This window comes from Paramormyrops kingsleyae, chromosome 15, assembly GCF_048594095.1.
Source record: "Paramormyrops kingsleyae isolate MSU_618 chromosome 15, PKINGS_0.4, whole genome shotgun sequence".
In the NCBI taxonomy this organism is placed as follows: domain Eukaryota; kingdom Metazoa; phylum Chordata; class Actinopteri; order Osteoglossiformes; family Mormyridae; genus Paramormyrops; species Paramormyrops kingsleyae.
The window spans coordinates 25,073,242-25,098,692 of NC_132811.1; the positions used below are offsets into that span (position 1 = coordinate 25,073,242).

The 25,451-nt window shown below is 46.1% G+C and overlaps 1 protein-coding gene across 5 annotated transcripts in view; it reads right to left on the reverse strand.

Moving 5' to 3' along the window:
* Positions 1 to 3,086: 3,086 nt before the first annotated feature.
* eps15 (epidermal growth factor receptor pathway substrate 15) overlaps positions 3,087 to 25,451 on the reverse strand; it is a 29,965-nt gene continuing 7,600 nt past the window's right edge. Inside the window, exons 7-25 of one of the 5 annotated variants that reach the window (XM_072699787.1) lie at positions 25,008 to 25,055; positions 23,774 to 23,833; positions 22,777 to 22,977; positions 21,119 to 21,264; positions 20,135 to 20,291; positions 19,576 to 19,661; positions 16,479 to 16,551; positions 13,475 to 13,636; positions 13,109 to 13,306; positions 12,405 to 12,677; positions 12,146 to 12,229; positions 11,893 to 12,022; positions 11,762 to 11,806; positions 11,328 to 11,611; positions 9,994 to 10,066; positions 9,801 to 9,871; positions 9,565 to 9,712; positions 8,360 to 8,541; positions 3,087 to 6,056 (exon numbers count right to left, since the gene is read on the reverse strand). In XM_072699787.1, the coding sequence (XP_072555888.1) occupies positions 5,916 to 6,056; positions 8,360 to 8,541; positions 9,565 to 9,712; positions 9,801 to 9,871; positions 9,994 to 10,066; positions 11,328 to 11,611; positions 11,762 to 11,806; positions 11,893 to 12,022; positions 12,146 to 12,229; positions 12,405 to 12,677; positions 13,109 to 13,306; positions 13,475 to 13,636; positions 16,479 to 16,551; positions 19,576 to 19,661; positions 20,135 to 20,291; positions 21,119 to 21,264; positions 22,777 to 22,977; positions 23,774 to 23,833; positions 25,008 to 25,055 (2,562 nt within the window). In that variant the 3' untranslated portion in view covers positions 3,087 to 5,915. Of the gene's footprint in view, positions 6,057 to 7,405; positions 8,542 to 9,564; positions 9,713 to 9,800; positions 9,872 to 9,993; positions 10,067 to 11,327; positions 11,612 to 11,761; positions 11,807 to 11,892; positions 12,023 to 12,145; positions 12,230 to 12,404; positions 12,678 to 13,108; positions 13,307 to 13,474; positions 13,637 to 16,478; positions 16,552 to 19,575; positions 19,662 to 20,134; positions 20,292 to 21,118; positions 21,265 to 22,776; positions 22,978 to 23,773; positions 23,834 to 24,929; positions 25,056 to 25,451 lie in introns of those variants that run through there. The other 4 variants (XM_023821372.2, XM_023821373.2, XM_023821371.2 and 1 more) reach the window with 4 other exon arrangements.

Below are 25,451 nucleotides of genomic sequence, written 5' to 3' on the forward strand. Positions count from 1 at the left end.
GTGCTTTATTGAACTGATTTCTCATTAAGCCTCATTTTCTAAATCTCAGGTCTTAAAAAAAGAACACATTTAGGATTTTAGTCTTTGAAGACTAGGCCCTGCTTGACCTGGTCAGGGTCATGCAGGTGCCTGGAGTCTGTCCCAGGCAGCATCGGTACAAGGCTGGTGTACACCCTGGATGGGATGTCAGCTCACTCTGACCTAATGCTTGAGCTTGAGGTGCCACCCAACAGTAAATGGGTCTGATTTGTAGCAATGTGACAATGGAGGGTGAGGTTACTGTATCAGTCAATAGTTTAATGCAATTAAAGGTAATAAACCAACTAGCATGAGTCAGGAAGCTTTACTTATCTTAGAACTACTTATGTGGGCCCATTTTGAGAACAAGGTAACAATCGGACCACTCTGGCTGAAGATCAGCAGTAAATAACTGATTCACTGCATGTTTTCATGCATGCTTGTGAGGAAGGTAACACCCATGACATACACTACTGTATATTGCCAAACGGCACCCTCCAAATCATTGAATTCAGGTGTTCCAATCACTTCCATAGCCAGTGTATAAAGTCAAGCACTTAGGCATGCAGACTGTTTCTACAAACATTTGCGAAAGGATGGGCCACTCTCAGGAGCTCAGTGAATTCAAGCATGGTACCGTGATAGGATGCCACCTGTGCAATAAGTCTATTAGTGAAATTTCCTCTCTACTAAATATTCCACAGTCAACTCTTAATGGTATTATAACAAAGTGGAAGCAATTGGTAACAACAGCAACTCAGCCACGAAGTGTTAGGCCACGTAAAATCATAGAGTGACAAATTACGCTTCTCTGTCTGGCAGTCCAATGGGCAAGTGTGGGTTTGTTGGTTGCCAGGAGAATGGTACTTTCCTGACTGCATTGTGCCATGCGTAATGTATGGTGGAGGGGGGATTATGGTATGTGGTTGATTTTCAGGGGTTGGGCTTGGCCCCTTAGTTCCAGTGAAAGGAACTCTTAATGCTGCAGCATTCAAAGCCATTTTGGACAATTTAATGCTCCCAACATATTGGAACAGTTTGGGGATGGCTTCTTCCTGGTCCAACATGACTGCGCACCAGTGCACAAAGCAAGGTCCATAAGGACATGGATGAGCAAGTCTGGTGTGGAGGAACTTGACTGGCCTGCACAGAGCCCTGACCTCAACCTGATAGAAACACCTTTGGGATGAATTAGAGTGGAGACTGTGAGTCAGGCCTTCTTGCCCAACATCAGTGCCTGACCTCACAAATGCTCTCCTGGAAGAATGATCAAAAATTCATAAGAACATAAGAACTATACAAACGAGAGGAGGCCATTCGGCCCATCGAGCTCGCTTGGGGAGAACTTAACTAATAGCTCAGAGTTGTTAAAATCTTATCTAGCTCTGATTTAAAGGAACCCAAGGATTCAGCTTGCACTACATTATCAGGAAGACTATTCCATACTCTGACTACACACTTTGTAAAGAAGTGCTTCCTTAAATCCAGTTTGAAATGTTCTCCCGCTAATTTCCACCTATGGCCACGAGTTCTTGTATTTGAACTAATGCTGAAGTAACTATTTGGTTGAACAGCATCCAAACCTGTTAGAATCTTATAGACCTGGATCATGTCCCCCCTCAATCTCCTTTGCTTGAGGCTGAACAGATTTAGCTCAACTAACCTTTCCTCATATGACATTCCTCTAAGACCAGGAATCATTCTTGTGGCCCTACGCTGCACCTTTTCTAAGGCCGCAATGTCCTTTTTAAGATATGGTGACCAAACCTGCACACAATAGTCTAGGTGAGGTCTCACCAAGGAATTGTATAATCTTAGCATTACCTCCCTTGATTCCCATAAACAGACTCCTAAACCTTGTGGACAGCCTTCCCAGAAGAGTTGAAGCTGTTATAGCTGCAAAGGGTGTATGTGTGTGTATATATATTTTTTTTTAAACTACCCCCACCAAATTCCTGTATTCCCCAAACTACGGGAAACTTCTCCTGCTAGCTCCAAATGCCACACTGCAATTCTTCAGTCTGCCTTAAAACAGAGCAAATGTGATGGACCAGTGCCTTTTTTGTTGGGCTAGGCCAGACTGTGGCATATGCTTAGTACATGTCTGCAGCTTTACAGACCCCCCCTGTGTCTCTGAGGACCACTCCCTCTCTGCCTGTATAGACCCCCCTGTGTCTCTGAGGACCACTCCCTCTCTGTCTGTACAGACCCCCCCCCATCAGCAGGCACTGGTGACAGGCATCTGCTGCCTATTGCAGAATGTAGTTGACTTCAGCAGTTTACTTTAAAATGTAATGCTGCACTAGGAGGAGGCAGATTCTTGATTTGCAGATGATAAAAATATAAATGTACTGTGTTATTATGGCTTATAGACTGACCATGTGCCCATTCAACAACAAAAAAAACCCAGCCCTTTTAATCAGTATAACAGGCAATCCATTAACATCTCAGCCTTTTCAGCGTGGTTTATATATAACCCCATTATTTATCTGTGATAAAAGCAATCTCAGAGACCTGCACATAAATTCTAACGGTCTTATTGCATATTTTTCCAAAAACGACATCCCCTTGTTTCTTGGTGAAACAATTTAGGCAAGTGAACCTTAAAGAGGTATGTTTTCATATGTACTTTTACAAAAAATGTCAGCTTTCCAATCCTACCGAAGAGATTCAAATGGTCGTAACTGTGCTCTTACCAAAATGAGTTATAGTTCTGTGATACAGTTAATGTAACACGCAACATGTGACCTCACCATATGCAAATGTGAATAACTATGAACTTGCACCATTCACTATTTTATGAAAAACTGTAGAACTGAGAAACATGGTAGCCAGGTTAGACCAGACCCATGAAATGAAAAGGCCGAGGCAGCCCTTAAGGCTTAAGCAGTGGTTCATAAAACAGGTATTAGAAAATGGCATTTAAACCTGTGTGCGTAATGAAAGTATGTGCTGTGGAAATCCCATACCGAATTCCAGTTTGTATACCTAACAGAACAGAAGTGAATAACAGTTTAAGGAATAACCCATGACTTACTTTCAATTTGATCATCAAATGACAAAGCAGCCAAGTTTTTTCCCCATTTATTATACTCTGTTTTTAATTACATGTTATATGCAGCATTTTTAAACAATCAGCCCCATGACGGGAAAAAGTATCTGATGTTAAAAAATAAAATTAGCCAGTTTTAAAAAGTCTATATAGGTCACTTACATACATCAGTGGTTTCGATTTAATGCGTGAGAAGTCTATACAAGTTATAGGTCAGCGGGGGTGGGGCGGCGATACCTTTAAATACAAAATGAATCAAACGGGTCAGAGGAGGCCGGCGAGAGCAGAGGTTCCGGAATGGACAAAGCGGAGCCCCTGTGTATTTACACAGACAGAACATCTTTGGAGGAAGGAACTGGAGATTTTTAGGAAGCCAGTCTATAAGATGACATTCTAAGCTACTGAAATCCTTCTATGCGATCCCAATACACAGGGGAAAAAATAGTGTCAGGTAAGAGCAGTTAATATGCTTGGCTGTTCATCCCCCCATGAAACTTCACTGTCAAGGGATGGGCACTCTTCACTGCGGAGTCTTCATGGCCACAACAGGGGCAGCAGAGCGGCTGTCCAGGCTGACATTCCCGCATTAGGTTTCAACAAGCGCTTGGTGACCAGGGGCGTAAAGGGAGGGGGGGTGTAACCAATCACATTAACATCTCAGAGGCAGCAGTGCAGTCTTATTGGGAAAGACGAGGTACGCTTCAGTCACTTGGGGGCTCAGAAATGAGCCATTTTCCACAGAACCAGCCCACTGGCAGATACACAGATCCACAACATTATGAAAAACATCAACAATACAAGCAACACAATTAGGTATTCCCTGTATACCCCCCAATGGCAGATGGTATCTGTATGGCACTGATCGAGAAGAGAATCTCATGTCACTATACTGCAAAGAATGGCACTTATACAATGCTAATGCTTAATAATCATTCCTATGAGATCAGAGAGGCTAATATCACACATAGTACTTGTACAGAATTAACACCCTTTTTACCCTGAAAATGGCAACTGATAATAACTTGCTTAGGGGGTACATCAGTTACATTCAAAGCTAACATGAAGGCACACATTTGGAAAACAAAAATTAGATTCATTGTCCTCACAAACAGCCACACACAGTAGTGAGTCAGTGTTAAAACAGGCAATTCTTTGGGTGCTTTAACAGGGAGATTTCCTATCGTTTTAAAAAACAGAAGGCGTGGGGGGCTACAAAAGGAACCGTGGGGTGGGGGGGTTATTTCAAACAACACCGGCAGATAAAACTTACTGTCAGAAAGGCCCTGTACGACATTCCTCCATTCTCCTCAAACAGAAAATCCATAGTTTCACATTCTGTGCCATGAGAACATTGGGCTTGTATTTTAGGTGAGGTGAGGGGGCTGCATGCTGTTATTTTTTAAGATGAATTGCAACTATCTCAATTTCAAAGAAACACGAAAGTCATCCTAAAAGTGAGATGAAACGTTAATATTTATAATTCTCAGACCTTTTTGATCCTCAGGCTGAGCATCTGTTATAATTACGCTTTTGCACCATTAGGACTGAGGTACCTGCTATAATAAATCATTAAGCCGTTAGCTTTTTCCCCTGTGCAAAGGGAGCCTATTTCAGCAGGAGCCCATCAGCTTAATGCTATTTTAAAATTGGATTGTGCAGTCCGTACAATCCATCCTGAATATTGTTAAGCAAAAGGAGGGTAGGGAGAGTAAGGTTAGTCCAAAATCCATCTCAGAAATTACTGTTCTGTGCCATATTACAGCCTCAATATCACCCGGAGAAATCATTCCATCAGGACAAGACATACTTGGAAAATCAGACTCGTATTACAGCTCTGCGTTACTAACTGCCGTCATCCAACTGTCCCGCAGCACCATATTACATATATGTTACATGACAGAGATAAAAATGCATCACTTACACATGAAACCTATTTTTGGTACAATCCTATTCCCCCCTCCCCCTCCCCCTCACCCCAACTCAAAACGCGTTTAATTTCTTTGAAGATAATGGTTATGTGGACTTTGGAAAATCATCTGACCCCATGCTACCCTATATTTACCTACACATGCCATGAGTGTAACATACAGCTGTCACTTAATTAGATGTCATGCATGACTGCAGTGCGCCATCACCACTGGTTGCATGACCCTCGACCCCACCTCTGCCAAGCGCCACGCACCGTGATACCAACACATGAAACACGACAGGAGACACTGAGCAACTGAGTAATGAGCTGCGATTAAAAACGTATTTCAGTGCATCCAAGATTTGGTCACCGAGTTGGGAGAAGACATTACTATTCTCCAGGTAGTCGTTCATCTGAGAAGCTAACATGCTACCCTCCTTTCAATAACTACATGAGCTAAAACCAGACTAAACCTGGCATGTACATATTATTCAAGTAGCCATTAATCCACGTTAGACACACTTATCGTAAGGCTAGGGGAAGCCGCTGAGGTCAATTCAAGGATGGCAGTTTCTCGGAAAGGCTATGAAAGTTAAAATTAGTGCCGGGAGTCAAGGCAGGTATGATCACAGTTGAGACAAAAGACACCAGAGCAGTCGGGATGGGGGGGGGGGGGGTGTGGGATGGGATTCAACCAAGGGAATTGAGGTAACGTTAGGAATCAGTCCCTTAAAAAGCTTTGCCACACTACATTAATGCCCCCTTTGACACTGGAACCCAAGCCACCAGTGACAGTGCGGACAGCGCCGTGAGGCGGAGGGTACGCTGGTAGTTGACGTTGGGAAGTGGAAGGCAAATGGAGCCGGACACCCCCAGTTCAGCTGTAAGGACCCCCTCCCTCGGTGGAAGCGTTCCTGAGAAGGGGCCTTGTGTGCCTCAGGAGAACTCCGACTTGCTGAGGGCGATGGCCAGCTCCAGGTCCTCCTGCTCCTGCCGCGTCAGCCGTGCCAGGCGCTCCTTCTCCTCCCGCTCGCTCTCCCGCTTCGCCCACTCTATCATGTCCTCCTCCGTGGGGTACTGCGCCACACACAGACACGCGTGCGCGGGCAGGCGCACGCACACACACAACCACAGCCCTGTCAGATCACCCCGATACACACCGAGCATGTGCAACACAGCCACGCGGCCCGAAACTCGAGAGGCGCACAGTAAAACCACCTTGCAATCATCTCCCAATAACCCACTAGAATGACCACTCTGCATTCTGACTGGTCAGCTACATCACTCTATATATTTTGTGTTCTGGATTCCCTTGGGATTCCAGTGGAAATAATCATTTCTAGATTTGACAGAAGGTACCAATATAAACATCACAAGTAAAGCAGCACTGGGTATTGTAAGAAACATGCAAGGTTATTCCAGCTGTCCTCCTATGTCATAATTAACCATCACATCTATTATGACATCACAATGCTTCAGTTTCTTAGTTAAAGCATCCAGGTCGCATGACAGAACATAACAAAAACGGCAATTCACACACCCATGATTAAAGACACAGCTGATTATGACCGCTTCAGATCTCAACAGTGGTACACAAGGTCATGCTGTCCTGGATGACTTGCGCCTTCTGGACACGGCCGAAGTAAACAAAAACCGTGTGACAAATGGTTTCCCTCCGATGAAGATGCTCAAGGTGATCAGCATATGGGCCATGTGTACACTGAGGGGTGGCAACACCATGGGACTGGGGCCCGGATCTGTGAGCAGGGGATGTTGGCGTGCATGGAGGTTGTCGGAACCAGGAAAGTCGCGGATGATAGTGAGGGATGAGGCTGGCAGGGACACACTTAGGCAGTCAAGCGTGGTGGACCGACATCAGAGACCACTATGCTAACCAAGGACACTGTCTGGCTGAGCTTTTAATCCTCATCTCATCTCTGGTTTATTTATATATCCCTGGCTGCATCTTACAATGACAAATATAAATACATATGCATTTAAGGGATTTTAAATGCAACATTTTTAACGGAGTGTAACGTTAATCTTTATATGAACATACCGCCAGTCTGTCAGTACCAGCCCCACTGAACATGCAGTTATTTACATAGAGATGGCTGAAGGCGAGATTAAACGGAGGTGATCAACCACAGACCAGATTAAATCAACACGCTGACCTACCCGATATACAGATTACACGAATACTAAAGCTGACAGTTCCACTGGTTGTTTCAATAATAAATGTAATAAATCCTTACTTTGGCTTTTAAATTATGAACGGGAGGTCACGAGTTGATTTATTCCCAGCCTAAATTTCAACCAATGCTGTCACAAACCTAGAAACACACACGTAGAATGTGTGTATATATGTGTATATTGCTATACAAACATATACAGGCATTACAGAGACTGAGTTTCAAAGAATGAGGGAGGTTTGATTCTTTATTGTTTTCATGGCAATTAAACAAAATCAAGGGCAAAGGGAAATCATCCAACTTCTGAAGAGCAAAAAAAAGTTTTTTTAAAGATGAGCACAGAAGTGATGAGGTTCAGTGATGGGATGCAAAGGGAAGTGATGCCAGAGCGAGGGCCAAGGCGGGCAGCTCGGAGGTGACAGGAAGTGACACACACAGGCACGAGTGCACAGACACAGTTAGTGGGTGCAGGACCGTGGGGTGCGTGTGGAATGTGCACGATGCAGTGAGCCGGTAGTATGTTTGGCCGTGCCTGAGTGGTCAGTGGGGGAGGAAGGGTTTAGCGGGACCAAAGCGAGCAACCTAACCTCCCAGGAAGTGAGGGGTTTCCTGGAGAGCCCAATGGAGACGATTCAAGATTGGCACAATCCTCCAAGGGAAACTTTGGTTTCCAATTCCTATTTTTTGGTACAACTGATGTATTTTTGGTACAGCCATAGACAGATTTGTCATAAGGTATTTAAAGCTGATCTGCATTTTTAAAAAGGTTACGAACACCTCATTGAGCATCTTCAAATGCCAACCCACCCCAAATGGGAGCTATTAAAACTAAATTCTGTAATACATCCACTCCACAAAAAAAATGTACAGGAAGTTTACAAAATATGTACAGAGAAAAAGCTTGACATTGAAATATTTCAGCAAGTATGGCTGGGATAGAGAGATGGTGTTTAACATAAGAATCGTAGACTACAGGTGACAGGTTGAGGGCTTACCTTTAAAGTCACGGATTGGTCAATAAAAAATAAAAATAAAAAATAAGTACTCCAGTGTTTTGAGTTTGGCTATGTCTGGAGGTGTGACTGAGACTGCTGTTAATTGGGGGTGGCTTTGGGACAGTGACGGGGTGGGGGGAGCGCGATATTACAGGGTCTCGGGGGTTGGGGAGGACGTAGGGGAAGTGCTCACTTTGTCAAAGCTGGCAAATCTTTCAGGGTCCCGTGGAGGGTGGGCAGGCAGGGACTCCACAAAGGGGTCCTGGCTGACCTTGCTGGGAAGTGAGGAGAAGTCCACGGAGCTGTGGGCGACGAATGGCACTCTCCGCTGGAAGGAGTCTGAGGACTCTGATCGCGAAATCGTGGACCGCTTACCTGCATACACAGACAAGACAAAGCTTGACTTTGAGATCGAGAAAGCAGGATGCAACTGGGCCCATTGTTAACACTGATGATGCTCCACTGCAGGAGTGCCAGCTGCCCAGTGCGGAGCTGGGCATTAAGGGCACTGACACACTGACTACATCCACAGCTGGCTGCCAAACACACAGCCTGTCTGAATCTCTCCCTCACAGAGCATGCAGCCTTTGGCTGGTCTACCTCACTGCAGCCTCGGTGCCACATAATAGCATTTCTACTGCCAACAGTTCAGTTACTAGCTGGTTAGAGATGGCTAACGAGGGAGCATAAAATGGGACAAAATATGCCCAGGGGACCCTGAGAAAGCAGCCACACCCAGCCATGCCGATTCACTACAGCAACTGGCTGCTTATAGGTTGCACACTAGCTGTCACTCAGGTAGGCTTATATAAATATTCATGAAGCACAGTTGCTCCAGGACTTAAAAAGGCCGTTTTCTCCTGGAACAGTGAAGATTAAAGATTTTAAGTGAGTGTTATCCACCACCAACTGAGTATACGGGACAGGGTTGCAGAAGTAATGAATTATTATAAAATACAGTCTCAGGAGTCATTTTACCATAAAAGTTTAAGAATAATATCATGTTAAGTCACATGACTTTCGCAGGCGGTTAGTGTACAAAAAGTAAAACTTCAGATTCTAACTGAGGCTGAATTCCCCATTATTCTGTGAGTTAAAATGCAAATGTAAAACCAGACTCATTTACATACAACTGTAAGGTGCAAACACACTGAAGAAAAAAATAAATTAAAAAATAGCAAACGTACTCCAGAAAATCCAGAGACTCATCACACCACAGGATATACATTCTTAAATAACAAGCGCAATTATTTTACAAACTATGGAAGTAATAAGTTAAAGGTCTATGTAACAAGTACAGACTTTATGAAAGACTTAAAGGCTGTGAAGAGTCAAGATTTAATAATAAAAGAAAAGACTGATTAATGGAATTTAAGCTTAAGATAAAATGTAAGTGACCTGGAGGAGGTGGAGGGGGTCTGGTAGGGGTCCCGGTCTTGGGGGGCAGGGCGGGGGGGACCTCAGGACTACTCGGCTGACTCTCATCCTTGAACAAGTTCTTGTTACCGGACGTGCTGGAGGATCCGAAAGGGTCGTCCCCATTCGCCTGCGAAGTGAGTAGGGGGTAAACGCTGTCTAACCCCAAAGCAGCACACACGTCCTTTAAGGGTAATGCAGACTGGGAAGTATGTTACCTTTGAAAGGGCACTGAAATCTGCAAACCCCCCTGTGAATGTGTCGTTGCCAAACACAGCAGCAAAGGGATCTACGAAACAGCGAGAGGCAGAGAAAGACAGAGACAGAGACAGAGACAGACGTGATGTTCAAAAGAAAAACAACAAAGACTGGCGCAATCTATGTCAATACAGAGTAGCCCTGCAGTCCTACCAGAGTCTGCTTCTACATTCACCGCTGTGCCTCCGGGGGCAAAAGGATCATTCAGCGAGGCTGGCAAGTCCTTCTGAGAGACAGAGACAGAGACAAAGAAGTGAAGCTGCTGTAGATGGACAAATGTCTACACCCAAGAGGCTAACACTGCTCTGACCAGTATAAAACAATGTATATGTGTGACAGTATCCAGTTATAGGTATTAGACATGCACCATCAGCGCCGATCCGGATCTATTTAATGGATTGGGTATCAGTCATATGTAACCAATCCATGTTGGATTTAGTCCCTAACAAGATAGATTTAACATGAAATGCTTATTTGTCCAATCAGCTTTTTTCTATTTTAAATGTGTTTTTTGTGCCATTCAAGCTGAATACTAATGCCGCGGCTGTGACGTCATAGCATACCCTTTGCAGTAGGAGCAGCATGAGATCATGAGATAAGAGGGTGACGATCTGGAATTATTTTATACTTTTAACCTGAACTTGTAGCACAGAGATTTTGTGAAAACAAAGTTTTGAGAGATGGGGGTAGCATTTAGTGGAAAATCCCACTAAACTAACTGCATGAAATTGTGCGAGACTATGAGAATAATATGAAAAAAAGCAATGGATGTTTTGGGAGTCGCTAGCTTGGGCTGCACACTCCTTACAGCTTGTGATACACTTCATTGCAATAGCAGCCCCTTGTGTAAGTAACACTGTTGCAAGTGGGAGAAAAATTGTGGGGCATTTTAAGCATTCGCCACTTGCGCATCCTTGCTTGAAGATATTCATATTGAACTGCAAATGCCTCAAAAACGCTTGAGACAAGATGTACAAAGGCGGCAAAACAGTATGATATGTATATTTCTAGTAGCCAAGATTATTATTAAAGTAAAAAGAGCTCTTGTATCAGAATCTGTATCGGTATCAGCAGTTTTGTATCGAAATCGGATTGGAACTGAAAAAATGTGGATCGGCCCATCCCTAATTGGTACAATTTAAATACTACATTTAGTTGCAACGCTTGACCTCAAAGGTCACCTAAGGCACTTTATGAACATAAAACTGGTGCAGGTAGCATTGGCTTGACTGAACAAACTGAAGGTTTTCACAGAATTTATTGAACCCTGTCTTCCACCTCAAACCCCAGTAGCAACAACGGTGACCAATGTTAAGGCTAAAAGTCCTCCACCATCTCTAAGATGACCAGCTATTGGCAAAAGACACTTTCATGTCCAGATATTACGGTATGTCCTCTGTGCTCACATCTGTCAATCGCATTCCTAAATAGAACACAGACGCTCTCTTAAAACTTCATTGAATCCTTCAGCGCATCCCAAGACTGACCATAGAAAGTTCACGAGAAGGCGGGGAGGCCGTGAAGGGGTCCAAACCAGCGTGGATGACGTGGGAGCTGAAAGGATCTGCGTCTGACATGTCGTTAGCTTGGGAGCCAAAGGGGTCGGGGACGGCCTTGCCATTGGGCTGACTGTCAAACAAGCTGGGCTCCGAAGACCCGTGAACGCCACCGAAGGGATCACTGGAGGTGAAAGGATCAGCTGAAGGCTGTTTGAAGAAGGCATCTGCAGCAAAGGGGTCCGTGCCCTTGAAGGGGTCCCCTCCGAAAGGATCTATGGGTAGGCAACAGAAAGTACTGAAAACGGGCTCAGACCTAATCAAACATGACACATGTAGTTTAGTACGTCCTGTTTTTCCACGATGCTGTAACATACATTTAGAGAACATGCATCCCTGACATCTATGTGAATGCAGGTACCTACCAGAAACATCGACCCTTGCAAATGGGTCATCCTTGAATGGATCATCTACAAAGATCAAAGACAGAAAGAGTCATTTAGGTCGGCACTAATCCAGATTCAGGACGCAGGAGAATAGGAGTGGTGGGCCTTACGGTCAGTGAAGGGGTCCGCTTGGAAGAAGTCCAGCCCCGTGCTGGCAGGAGGAGTGTTTTCCTGGGTAATTTCCTGTGTGGGGGGCTGGGGGGGCTCGAGGTTCTTCTCCGGCTCCGGTGAATCCATCTGCTAACAAGCAGTACATGTGGATCTAAGATTATTGGCCAGCAGCCTGTGCTCTGCAGCAGACAGGATATTACATCAGAGGCTGTGCCTCAGAACTGGCAGGTCTATCATGGATACAGTCCATACCTTGAGGGTGCCATCATTGGGTGACTCCTCCTCCTTTGTAATGTCACTTGCCATTTCAACTAAAGTGCTAGAATTACTGCTTTCCTGAATGAGTGAGAGACCAAAATGTAGTTTACCACTGATCAGAACACCGAAATGGCTGAGGCTGCAGGGTAATCGATTCGTTAACAGCAACAGGATGTTGGTTAACAGCTGCAACTGACATAATAAAGTGTTTCACTCAGAAAAGGCAGAGTAACGCATACGCCGGCTCTCTCACCGTGCTGAGATGTGGCCAGGCAGCGCTGTTGTTATAGAAACCTTCTGGAGTATCGGATTTGGGTTCCTGTTCCTCGGGACTCCTGGACGACGGCTCTTCCTCGGGCTCCTCCTGCTCGGGCAGCTCCGTGGGCTCCTCCTCGGACTGGCGCTCCAGCTCCACGGCGGACGCCCCGTTCACCAGCACCAGCTCGCCCTGGAGGTGTCTCCTCCAGCTGATCTGGGCCATGGTGCTACTCTCCTCTTGCTGCAGCTCACTGAGCTTCTGCTGGACCTGGAGTGGAGAAGAGCGTCAACAAGCAGGTACGCGAACGCAGACTGTAGCGTGAAAAACGTATGCTAGCACAGCGCTACACACTAGAGGCAATGTGCTAGCAGTGGATTAATGCATTTATTTTTTTTTTTTTTTACATGATTATCCCTTGGAGGGATAGAATACTACAGAGTATGGTTACAATTAGACCCTTAATCTGTTGCTGTCTTCTACCATTTTTAGTATCGATAATATTTCCAGTTAAGTGCGGAAAAATACTTTGAATGAAAGGAGCTTTGCTGATAATTAATGATTAGGAGGCATTGATATTCACAGCACACTAAACAGCTGAGGGTTTCTGTTATTCTGTTGTTATGGTGCCAAGCAGGGTAGGAGTCACATGACATGGTAAGGAGCGGGAGGAGATGGTGGAGGAGGCGGAGGGTCCCCACCTGTGACACCTCCGAGTATGAGTCTTTGACGGAGTCCTGCAGCGGACTCAACCTGGCCCGCGCTGACTCCACCTTCTGCTCCATGAGAGCTGCCTCATCTTGCAGCCTCCGCAGCTCCTCCCGTGCACGCTCCAGCTCCGCCTCGTACTCCCCAATCTTCTCCTCTTGCTCCGCATGCTGCGTCTGCAGTGTCAAGATCTGGCAGGGGGAGTCAAAAGGAGAGAGTAAGGTCAGTCAAAGAGCATCAGAAAGATCAAATATACTTGGCATGGAGGTGAAACAGACAAGCTTTCAAAGAGTGTCAGATTCAGACACTGTATCACTCCACCACCCGACGCCCCCTACGGGCCGGGAGCTGGGACCTACCAGCTCATTCTCTTCACTGCACAGCTGCCGAATCTGTCCCAGTTGCTCCTCCAGTGCCACCTTTTGCGCATCCAGCTTCTCCAGGACATCCTGGACTTCCTGCCGCTGAGCCTGAAGCCGCTGCAGTTCGCTAGTCTCCCGCTGGACCTCATCCTGCAGGTCCTAAGGGCCCGACAGTAGCCATAAACACGGGGAGAATGGTGATGCCCATTCAGAAGCCTGAAAGTCCACCCATCAGGCCGCCGAGTTCATTAAAATACAAACTGACAAATCGCAGTACTCGTGAAACTCTGAGACCTGCTCTTTGGTCTGTCTGGGGAGACACACAGACATCCACAAATACCACCAGAAAAGAGGCAACTGAGCATTAGAGGCAGCGTGTTTAACCACAGAGAAGGTCACCAGAGGTGCAGAAGACATAGAGGACCCCTGGGAAAGCTGATCGAAGCTAGATGAGTGAAACAGTACCCCTATGAGGATAAAAAAGTGGGACATGGCTTCCTCCACGCCTCCTGTCTTTTGTGTACAATAAAGGGCACACAGTATATTTTACTTTGTGCTCACACAGTGATAAGAAAAAAAAATGCTAAAGTCAGCATGATCAACGCTGCCGGTGATCATTTCTCCTAGCAAAAATATCCACAGCCGGGGGTAAGGCCTGAAATCAATTAGCCAGGCTGTCTTAAAGGAGACATGCATTAAAGAGAGGAAAGAAAAAAGGCAAATTAATCAACCAACAGACTGTAACCGGTCACTGCAGTTAACAGCACTGCCGTGGGGCGCTGAAATGTGTCATTGCTCAAGCATGGAGGAGGCTGAAAGGACAGCGCCCCCTCCGGGGGCTCGGGAGCACTCATGAATATTTAATTACCAAGGGTGAGCACAGGAAAGGCCATTTTATTCAGGAGAGAGCTATTAATAACCAAGCTATTTATTGCTCTTTGTTGGTGGGATCAGTCGTTCGTCATCTTACTGAAAGCCCCCCTATTGACTTAAACTTCACATGAAACCTTAAGATGAGTCAGAGTGTAGGGGTGCCACACAGGCTCAGCTAGACACAGCGCCTGACCCTTTTAAAATCCCCCCACGTCCTGTTTGTCAGTCCTGATATGGGCCTGACAGGTGGGTCCAGGTCTGCATGAAAGGCTCCCAAGGGGCCCCCAGTGAAACGTTAATTTTTACCCAATGAGAGAAGAGGGGGGAGGCGTTAATCTCATGCTTGGATTAGTATCTGTAAGTATCTAAAAATATCTGGAGGAAGAAGTGTGACCAGGTAAAGAAACAGGAGACACGACACAGCACAGCACACAGAGAGACAGTAACATACTTCAGTTCTACTCCAAATTATGTAGGTGTGGTTAATGGTTAAACCTAAGTTATTTATAAATACACTTTAACTTGACAAAAAGCCATCCATGAAAGGGCAACTCATTAAGAATAAAAACACAATAATACTTTGAAAATCCACTATGTAGATGCTAGTGTTTTCATAGCAGCTGATTTTGGCGATCCATTACTTAACCAAAGGTCAGTGACGCACAAACTGCTAGGATGCCATAGGCAGCAGTATCTTACTATATAAGATAACAACATTATATATAACATTATGCTAATCACACAACAGGCAGGCATACGTTACTTATGGATCTGCTTCCTGCCATCAGGATGCTGGACTAAGAGGCCTGACACAGCTGCTGCGGGGATTTAATTGTGCTCCCACATTACAGTAGATGAGGGACACCGTTTAGGATGTTACTGTAAACACTTCTGCCCCATAAAAGAAATTATTAGCCCACCTTTGCCTGCAATGCACAGAGCTATTAGTTTAAGTAATATACTTAATCAGATCAAGATTATTTACTTTTGGTGTGCTAGTATATTAACTAGTTCAGAATGGCCATAGTCTTATCAGCAATGAAAATAAGCACTCAGAAAACGGTACAAACAAACCATCTTTCATGTACAGAGCTGTTTGATTACATTACCTAATTAAATAATCAACTAATGATATTAAATTATCTAACACTGTTTCCTAATCTGGTCCTTGGGCACACACAGATGCTCCACATTTTTGCTCCCTCCCAGCTCCCTACCAGACTGGAGCAAAAATGTGGACTGTCTGCAGGCCCCGAGGACTAGACTGGGAAACACTGATCTAACAGGCAAGCTTCAGCTGTAGGGATGGTGCCCATGGCAGGCTGCTGACTGAGGCCAGGTGAGTGTGAGAATGCAGGGCTTGCGGGGCACAGAGCAGCTCGGACGCCGAACGTGCCGACAGGTTTCCTCAGAACAGTGGAAAGATTCAGAGGGGAGTAATATGATCCCTGTCAATGGACTGACCTTTAAGCAGGACTGCAGGAAACGCCACACAGGCCAGAGCTATCAGCAGAAACCTACCCAAAAATCACATCAGACATGCTTACTAGCTATATATTTATATATACACTCATCCTCGCACACTGTATAATCTGTCAGTAATGTTACCCTGAAGTGTCAACAAAGCTTTTCACTTCACCACAGCAGCGACTGTCCATTTACATCTGGAAATGAACCGCCACTAACAGCTGGTATGCAACATATCACATGGAAAGCCGTACAGCTACCAAACAAAGCAAACACAGCATCACGCAGCTACTGCAGCAAACAGAGCCGTCATGTTTCAGATAGAGAAGCCCCACTACTGCACGGCTCCAAAGTGATGACGACAGGACTGGGGGCACAATAGGCAGCTACTTTAGAAAACTTCACGATTCAGGCAGATATACACAGAGGGAACCGGCTTTAAATCAGGGGCTTCATGGATGATTCATCATTCAGGGAGGGATGGATAGAGAGAAAAATGAAGGTACAGGGATGCAAACACACAGGTGGAGCCTGCATTAACGCAGGGAGCACGTCACACACACACGCGCACACACACACGCGCACACACGCACACGCGCACACACACACGCGCACACACACACGCGCACACACACACGCGCACACACACACGCGCACATACCTGCACCTCGCTGCTCCTCTGTCTGATGCTCTCCTCTCTCTCCTTGATCTCCTGCTCCACGGCTGTCTTCTCCCTGGAGTGCCAGCAGAACAGACAGGAGAATTTAATGGCGGAGGAGAGCGCCGAGCAGCCCGTGCCCCCCCCGGCGGCCTCCCCGGAGCCTGGGTCCTCTCCCTGCAGCACCATCTCAGCTGCCGAGCGCAGGTAACCTGTACAGCCTCAATCTCTCTCTGTGCGGATCTTTGGTGCCCTACTGCACATGTGCAGACTGCCTCATCACAAGGGGGGGGGGGGGGGGTGTATTGAGATCTGTACCAAGTGGCCCCACCCCCACGATCCTGCTGCACTTCCCCTCCCCACCTCCCACTCCCTCCCAGCAGCACAGGATCCTTGTGCAGCTTGTTCAAAGACAGCAAGGAGGCAGCCTGTCTCCGCTCGCCCCCAGGGGCCACGCGTCATGCTGCGGGAGGGTGACGAAGCACAGCCACCAGTGGAGGAGGACACCAGGAGCGTCTCACCAGCATCTCCAGGTAGCGAGGACTTCAGTGAAACCCTGTTTCTGCATAGATCCAATTAACTCTTTAAATGTAATAACTGATGCATCATCTTTACATAATAGCAGCACATTTAACCAGAGATTAGCAGCCAGTACCTAGACCAGACAGGTAATTAAACATTAAGCATACTAATTATCAAGAAATTATCAACTAGAAATGGGCCAGCATGGAAATTAATTACCCAACCAGAAGAGGGTTAGAGAGAAGACAGTTTTCCCCGAGTCCCTCCAATGAGAAGCAGCCATGTGTCATGTGTTTATAACAGGCATGACAGCACGTCAATGGAGCAGATCACCAGGGTGCTGGAGTGTTACGCTAAATTAGGGTCACACCGGCACACAGGACTCATACGGACTGACCAATGAAATAAGCCAATCACGAGTAAGAGTGTTATTAACTAGACAACTGCACAGTGGCACGTTTGAAATATATCCATAGGGTTTTTATAACTGATTTATTATGCCCCTCCAGACAAAACAATTCTTTCAATATCAAAACTGACAGAATTAGTCAGACCAAGTAGGTTTTGAAGTATGGAAGGAACTGACTATACAATGTTTTATATAGTAAACCACAGCAGTGTTATTTAATACTGTAATGGAGTTTTGACTGACAACTTCGCAACCCTGAGCTTTAGGTTCCGAGACAAGCAGCAAACGGGCAGAGAGCATATGGCTTTTAAAAAAAAAAAAAATGGTTAAATTAGGAGATGCCTGAACCACCTGGAACACTTTCCACATTAAGGTACCGAAATAGCACATTTTAGAGAAACGAAACACTGAACTGAAGATACAGTAACACACCGAGGACTTTCATGTACAATAAAAAACATGTTGCTTGAAGGATATTTAGCAAGAAAGAACAACAGCGACATACCTGCTTTGGTGCACAGATTGATGATAATAACATTTTGAATCTCTCAAGACAGAACTGGGTGCGCGATGGATTACAGTGCAACTGCCTCACTGCTCTCCCATTCACATACACTGTGTGTGTATATGTAGATACACATATAAAATATCATAACCCACCTGACAGCTTCTCCTGGAGAGCATCACAGACTCTCTCTCTCTCTCTCACCCACACACAGACCACTTGTTTTAATAAACATTATATTACAGCCTTGCCTTGGTTAACATTAATCCTGCTACTCTGATCTATTTCCCCTGCTGGTAGTTCACCAGCAATACAGTAACACACCACATCCCCAAGTCTAAGGCAGAAAAGGAAAAATAAGCCTGGATTAGAAGCCTGATTAACACGACGCTGATTTAACAAGCTCTTCAGGGGAGGGGAACATAGCGGACGAGAGAGCAAACGTGGAGACGAGCCGGCTGTGTCTGACAGTCAGGCCCGAGGCCACGTCGCGAGACCCCGGCGAGCCTTAAGCATGAGCCCCCCCTCCGCGATAAGGTCAGCGCTTCCCTGCAAATCTCGCAGCCGATCTGGGGATTCAGTATCGGCTAGGGAACGGAAATGCCACAGCTTACCTCTCGCCGGAGTCTTCCCGTCGCCGTGGTGATTTTAAGCAATCCCGCACGACGCGCATCATCCTTGCAGCACGCTGTCCCCCATGCTAACTCTGCGGCGCCGTCTCGCTCGCCAGCACTCTCTCGCTCGCTCGCTCGCTGCCGTAGCCAAGGCCTATGCACTTGGCAGCCTCACACCCCTCCCTCTCCCTCTATCCCTCCCCCTCGCTTTCTCTCTCTCTCTCCCTCTCCACCCTTCCTCTCCAGCAGAGGGACGTACAGAACGCAGGTCAGACCCGATCCCTCCCTTCAGGATGCTTCCTGGGCCTGATACGGCCGCTGCAGGGCGGCCCGGGAAACGGGAGGCAGGTGTTAACAGCCTTAAAATCCGAGAGGGGGACAAATCTGTTTGTGTAACTGAGGCTCCATGGTAACATCCTCTCCCCCGGCCATGAGGGGGCAGCATTCGTTATGCGGAGAGACACGGAGATGCCTGGCTTCCTCACTCCTTCTCATTGGAGGATTGCTGAGCCCCTGCCTCCTTCCTGGGCTCCCTGATAGGCAGCCCCTACTGGTTAGTCAGCCTTCCAGCTTATTATTCTTCTCCTTGCCCACCAACACACACCTCCAGTCACTCACATGGCCAGGTACATGAGCCATCCACTCTGACTCTGTATAGCCTGTTATGTACTTTGGGGGCGTGTGTGTGTGTGTGTGTGTGTGTGTGCGTGTAATGGGTCCTCACAGCAACAATGGACAGCATGAAGCAAAAATCATGTGTGTGTGTGTGTATAAGGGAACAAAAATATTCAGATTCCAGATAAGAGTTTCTCCAGCTTTAAAAAAAAAAAACTTAAATATCTAGATATTATAGAATACATCAAACTGATTGCATGACACATACCTGGCTGGTTAAATTTGTAGAAATCAGACTTAATGATAAATATAAATAGAAGATACCAAGCAATAAAAGTTTCAAAGAAGCTATTTAGAAGGTTTGAGGTAAAACAGAGCCCCAGAAAAGTAAAATGAAGAGTGGCCTTGAAGCACATCGACGGGGCCGACACTTACCGCTGAAGGTCGACAATCTCGTTGCTGAGGGAGTCCAGCTCCTTGATGGCAGAGAAGTCTGCAGCCTGACTGGGCATGGTGTTGGTCTGTGAGGGGAACATGGACAAAGGGAGCAGTGCTTACACCCACCACTAGGCGGCGATGAAGAACTGCATAAAACCAAACAGATTACAGCGAGACTGAAGGAGCCATCAAAACGGAACGTGAAAGGAGAGCAGCAGAAAGGGATGGCTGCACAAACGGCCCAGAAACACACAGCTTCCACCAAACTGCACATTCTCACTACCTTCAAATCATACAGCAAAATGTTGGGGCCTTTATGTGATTGTAAATCTATCAAAAGGAATTGCTCTATACCAGTGACATTTTTGCAAAAAATGGACTATATCGCAAAAACATCTGTCTGGGGGTTCCGGAGGGGGGACCGGGATGGGAAACGCTGCTCTACACGATTCAGGCTAAAAGGGTTAAGAGGACATTGTGGACGTTAACAGAACAGGGGACAGAAGCGGATCTCACAGTAACTTTCTCCCAGAAAATCAGACAGAGAGGCTCTTACCGGCCGGACAGTCATCCTGTCTGAGGGCGGGATCATTTCTGGCAGGAGGGACTGAGGCGGCTCGATCCCCTTGGTCAGCTTCTGGTTGATCAGGTGCAGAGCCAGGGCGAACTGATCCCGGGTCAGCTTCCCCATGTTGTTCATGTCGCAGAGCTGCCTGGGAGACACACAGATGCAGGGGCGTGTAACGTGCCATGAGCTGGGCTTCAAGCCTTTACCCACAGCCATGCTCACGCAAGCCATTAGCATGCGGCCCAGTCGGGCCAAACACAGCAAGCACACTTCTAAGGCACTCCAGCACACTGAAGAGCACGAGCCACACTCAGGAAGGTAACAACTTAAATATCAATCAATCAATAATTAATCAAATAATCAAAAGAGGAAAAACAACATTCTTCGACATGAGACCGGACACCCCTCCACCCCAAAAATATAACAAAATAATCTACCTTACAAACACACACGCCAAATTTTAAAATTTTTTAAAATAAAAAAACCTCACAACTCCAGCCTCTCGCTCGGGGGTGACAGCCTTATTTCCCATCATGCCCAGCGGCACCACGGGCACAGCACTACCTACATGCGTACGTGCCACCAACACTCACGACACACCAAGAGCCGTGCAGAAAGCTGAAGTACGAGACCCAAACAATTGGCACAGCGCCATCTGCCTCCCAAACTAAGCAGCTGCGTGTTCCTACTCTGAATGCCTGACTGCAGTTTTCTTACAGCTAATCTAGTTCCCTGTCATGTTTATAGTCAAAAGTGTTCAGCTTAAATGTGACACTGGAGGACAAGGTCTTCATTATTTAATGGAATAGCTGTCAAGTGTTTGCTACTGATTCCATGTTTATTGTGGTTCAAGTATAAATAAGACTCATATGGAAAACTAATTTCCACTGGGAATATAATTATTTGTGTTTTATTTTTTGTCTACTTGTTTTTGTGTCAGAGTCCCCCGGCATTTCGGATCTCGAGCCTTACCAGATGCGGGCCAAGGTGGTGGAGGGCAGCCCAGTCTTCAGGAAGATGTCTCGTACCTCAGGGCCCGACACCAGCCCGTCCATGTCAGCGTCCGTCTTGGTGAACATTTCGTCGTACTTCGCCTTCTCTGTGGGAGTTACCACCCACTGTGGGGGTGGGGGGGTGACACAGAGACACAGAGGGTCACGGAAATCGCCGGATAAAACCCAGGGTCTGACTTTTTGCCTTGCGCCTCGCAGGCTTTGGCTGACGGTGACCCGTAACCACCCTCTTGGACTCCACAGGTTAAAGTGACACTCCCGGTGTTAAGAGCACATCAGAGCCGTTCATTCTATAAATACGACATTCAATCACATTACATATTAAAGCACTGCACTTCATTACATGGGCACTGGGAAGAGAGTCAGTGAAGCCTGATAAGCTGTGGAGCACGCAGGTGTTAATCACCAGGTACGGTTATTTGATTCACTATCAAAGTGGCTGCACTGTAATTCACCGTGCGCCTAAAAATCTACAGCCAGGGCACTGAGATGGAGGATGAGGGTCATTTAATAATTCATCACAGTCGGATAAAGAGCGTGTGGGTAGCGTACTCAAAACGACCACACGCTGGTTGTATAAGAAGGTTCCGAAGTACGTGAGGCATACAAGATACTGGGGCTGAAATGAAAAAAATTAGAGATGGGCGATCCACGTTTTTTCAGTTCCGATCCGATTTCGATACACAACTGCCGATACCGATACAGATTCCGATACAAGAGCTCTTTTTACTTTGTTATACTTTACATATTATTTTTTTTAAGCTAGTAAATTACAGATGGAAAAAATGTATGAGAAAAAATATTTAATTAGGCTACTACAAACATACATAACGTACTGTTCCACTTCATTTGTTTTAAGCGTTTTTGAGGCATTTGCAGTTCAATATGAATATCTTCAAAGCAAATATACAAAAGTGGCGAATGCTTAAAATTTTAACAGTTTTTCTCCCATTGGCATCAGCGCAGTTACACTTTTGTTGCGATGGCAGCCCCTCTTGTATCACAAGCAACGAGTTTGCAAAACAGTCCAATTAAGTTAGCGACTCCCAAATCATCCATTGCTTTGTTTTGTCTCGCAGTTGGGATTTTCCATTAAACGCTATTCCCACCTCAAAACCTTATTTTACATAGATTGCAAAACGCTGTGCTTCCGGTTTCTGTTAAAAGCCTAAAATACTCCCAGATCGTCACGTCTTATCTTACGCTCCTCGTACTGCGAAGGGTATGCGCATGACCTCACAGCAGGCGGAAGTCACTGTACTCACACCCACTGAGTAGCAAAAAAGACTTAGGGGCAGTGATAGCGTTCGATTTGAATTCCGCAAAAACACACATGTAAAATGGGAAAGAGCTGTCGTGCGATTGATTGCCAAAAACTAAGTAAGTAAGTATAGGACATGGATCGGTCACGCATGGCCGATTCCCGATCCGTCAAATAGGTCTGGATCGGCGCTGATACCGATCCGAATATCGGTATCGGTGCATCTCTAAAAAAAATGAAGGCATCTGTGCAGAAGTACTGAGGGTCGACGGGGGTGGGGGCCCGACACCTCAGAAAGTCAACGGGGAAGCTATCCCTGCCAAGGTGACGAAGGCGATAGACACGGGGGGGCTCACCTGCGGCACCACGGGGGGAGACGCCAGCGCTTTGGCTGTGGCATGGGAGGAGCGGCTGTCTTTATGGGAGGGGGGCGAAGGCAGCAGGGGCACGACGGCCGCTGTGACAGGTTTCTTCCGCTTCGATGGAGGTACGAGTTGTGGGGGGAGCGACATTGGCACGGTCTCCTTCTCTAAAGCGCGGTACACAAGGTACATGGCCTAGAGAGGAGGGGGCACAGAGACACAGACAGATAGACGCGCACAGAGACACGGACAGATAGACGCGCACAGAGACACGGACAGACAGACGCGCACAGAGACACGGACAGACAGACGCGCACAGAGACACGGACAGACAGACGCGCACAGAGACACGGACAGACAGACGCGCACAGAGACACGGGCAGACAGACGCGCACAGAGACACGGACAGACAGACGCGCACAGAGACACGGACAGACAGACGCGCACAGAGACACGGACAGACAGACGCGCACAGAGACACGGACAGACAGACGCGCACAGAGACACGGACAGACAGACGCGCACAGAGACACAGACAGACAGACATGCACAGACACACGGACAGACAGACATGCACAGAGACACGGACAGACACAGTGCATCAGAGACCCATATTCAAACTGAAATCAGCTGTCCAAACTGAGAACTATCATTACAGACACTTCATACTTTGATTACTTTTAGACATCAACACAAAACTACACAAGCTATATAACAAATTAAGAAAAAAATTGCTTCAGTAGAAATCATCCTATTGTTTGCATTATGAACAGTACTACATTAATTAAGCCATCCATTTTTTGTAGCTGCGTGTCCTGTGCCGGGTTGTGGGGATCCAAAGCTTACCCTGGAAGCTACAAGCTAGCCCCATGCCAGCCCCAGTAACACAATACCACCAAATTTATCCAAAGATAGTAGGTGAGTGACAGTATTTAACTATGAGAAATGTCACTGCGCATACATGTCATTGGTTTAAAGATTACAGCCTCACCACTGCAAACTCATCTCTGTCCAGCATGCCATCCCTGTCAATGTCACTTAAGTCCCAGACCTATAAAACAATAAAGAACAGACAGGACGAGTTACCACACTGCTTATTGGCTCTTTATTAATGGCCAACCATTGCTCAATGAGCAGTGTTAGACACACATTATAATAAATAACACACAGACGTAATTAGAAATAAATCTGCAATGTACACTTAAAACTAGAACAAGACCACCCCCTAGTGGACACAGTCTAATAGTAACTTCCACTATATTGGAAATGCACTACATGGCCAAAAATATATGGACAGCTATGGCTGGGCAATATGACTGTAGTAATAGTTATCGAAGATATTAGACAACAAATTAGACAACTAAGAGATGAAAAATGAAAGCCATATGAGAGGAACCAAAAACTCCCAAGTAGGGAGAAAAAAAAACCTCTGGCGGTCCAAGGTCAACTGGCCCCACATTATAGGAAAAAAATAAAATAAAAATAAGGTGGGCAAGTCCCATAACAATTCATTTGGCAACAAAAATCACACCAACTCCATATTTTTGTTTATCAGTTTCTAAACGACCGATGGCATTACTAAGACCAATGAACAGAGAAAGAAAAAATATTTGCCTCTGAACAGCACATTACCTTCAATTGATCTGACCACGCACGCACATACCTGTCAGACAATTGTTTTATCGCACAGTATTGCTCGCGCTGAATGGGTGGGCCTGACTTCCATCAGGGTGGGCCCAGGACCACCTACGCACACCCACGCCTCCCAGTAGTGACACAGGTATATAATTTAGCACACAGTTACGCAATCTCCTGCTACAAACCGCAAGCTGGGTCTATATACTTTTGGCCATACAGTGTATTTTTGCACAGACTTATTTCTGAGACTCTGTGCTCAGAAATTAGCCATTAAAAGTGGATAACTGACTACAGACATATACAACACAAGGATTGTGCTTAGGACTTGAAAGAGGACCCAGCTATATGTTGAACTCCAGGACAATAATTTAAATGGGGAGAAACCCAGAGAGTCACTCTCTAAAAAGGGGAGAGGCCATGATGTAAGAATCACACTCTCCTTGATCAGGACAGCTTAACTGCACTCTACCGAACGCTGACACAGCACCAAAGCCTACAGCTCATCTTACTCGGCCCAGGATGTCCACAGGAAGCTTGGAGTTCAGCAGCACAGGCTTAACCTTGTCTCCTGACAGCATGCCATTTACCGGAGCGAGGCTGTCGAAGATGGTATCAAACTTCACCTTCTCCTCTGCCTGGAAGTAGGAAATGCCGATTCGGGGTTAGTTACTGCTTCAGATTGGATCTAAACAACCTAGTTAAAGACCGGTTTGGACTATGAGAAATGGATTATGGATAGCCAAGGGAGGTGATGGGGGGGGGGGCAGATACTTATAATAGTACTGATCACATTTACTTCTTTGCTAGAGTTCCGGTATATAACGCAAATAGACTCCTTAAAGGCCAGATTGCATCAATCAGTGAAACAGACTGACAATTTCAAAATCTTGTCACAGAACTTGTGCAACTGTCTGATTATGCCATTAAATCATTTCAATATAATACAGATGAACAAAAACACTTAAATGATAATATTACACTTAAATCTGAAAGAACCCCATAACAGAAATGAAATGGACGTCGATCATTAA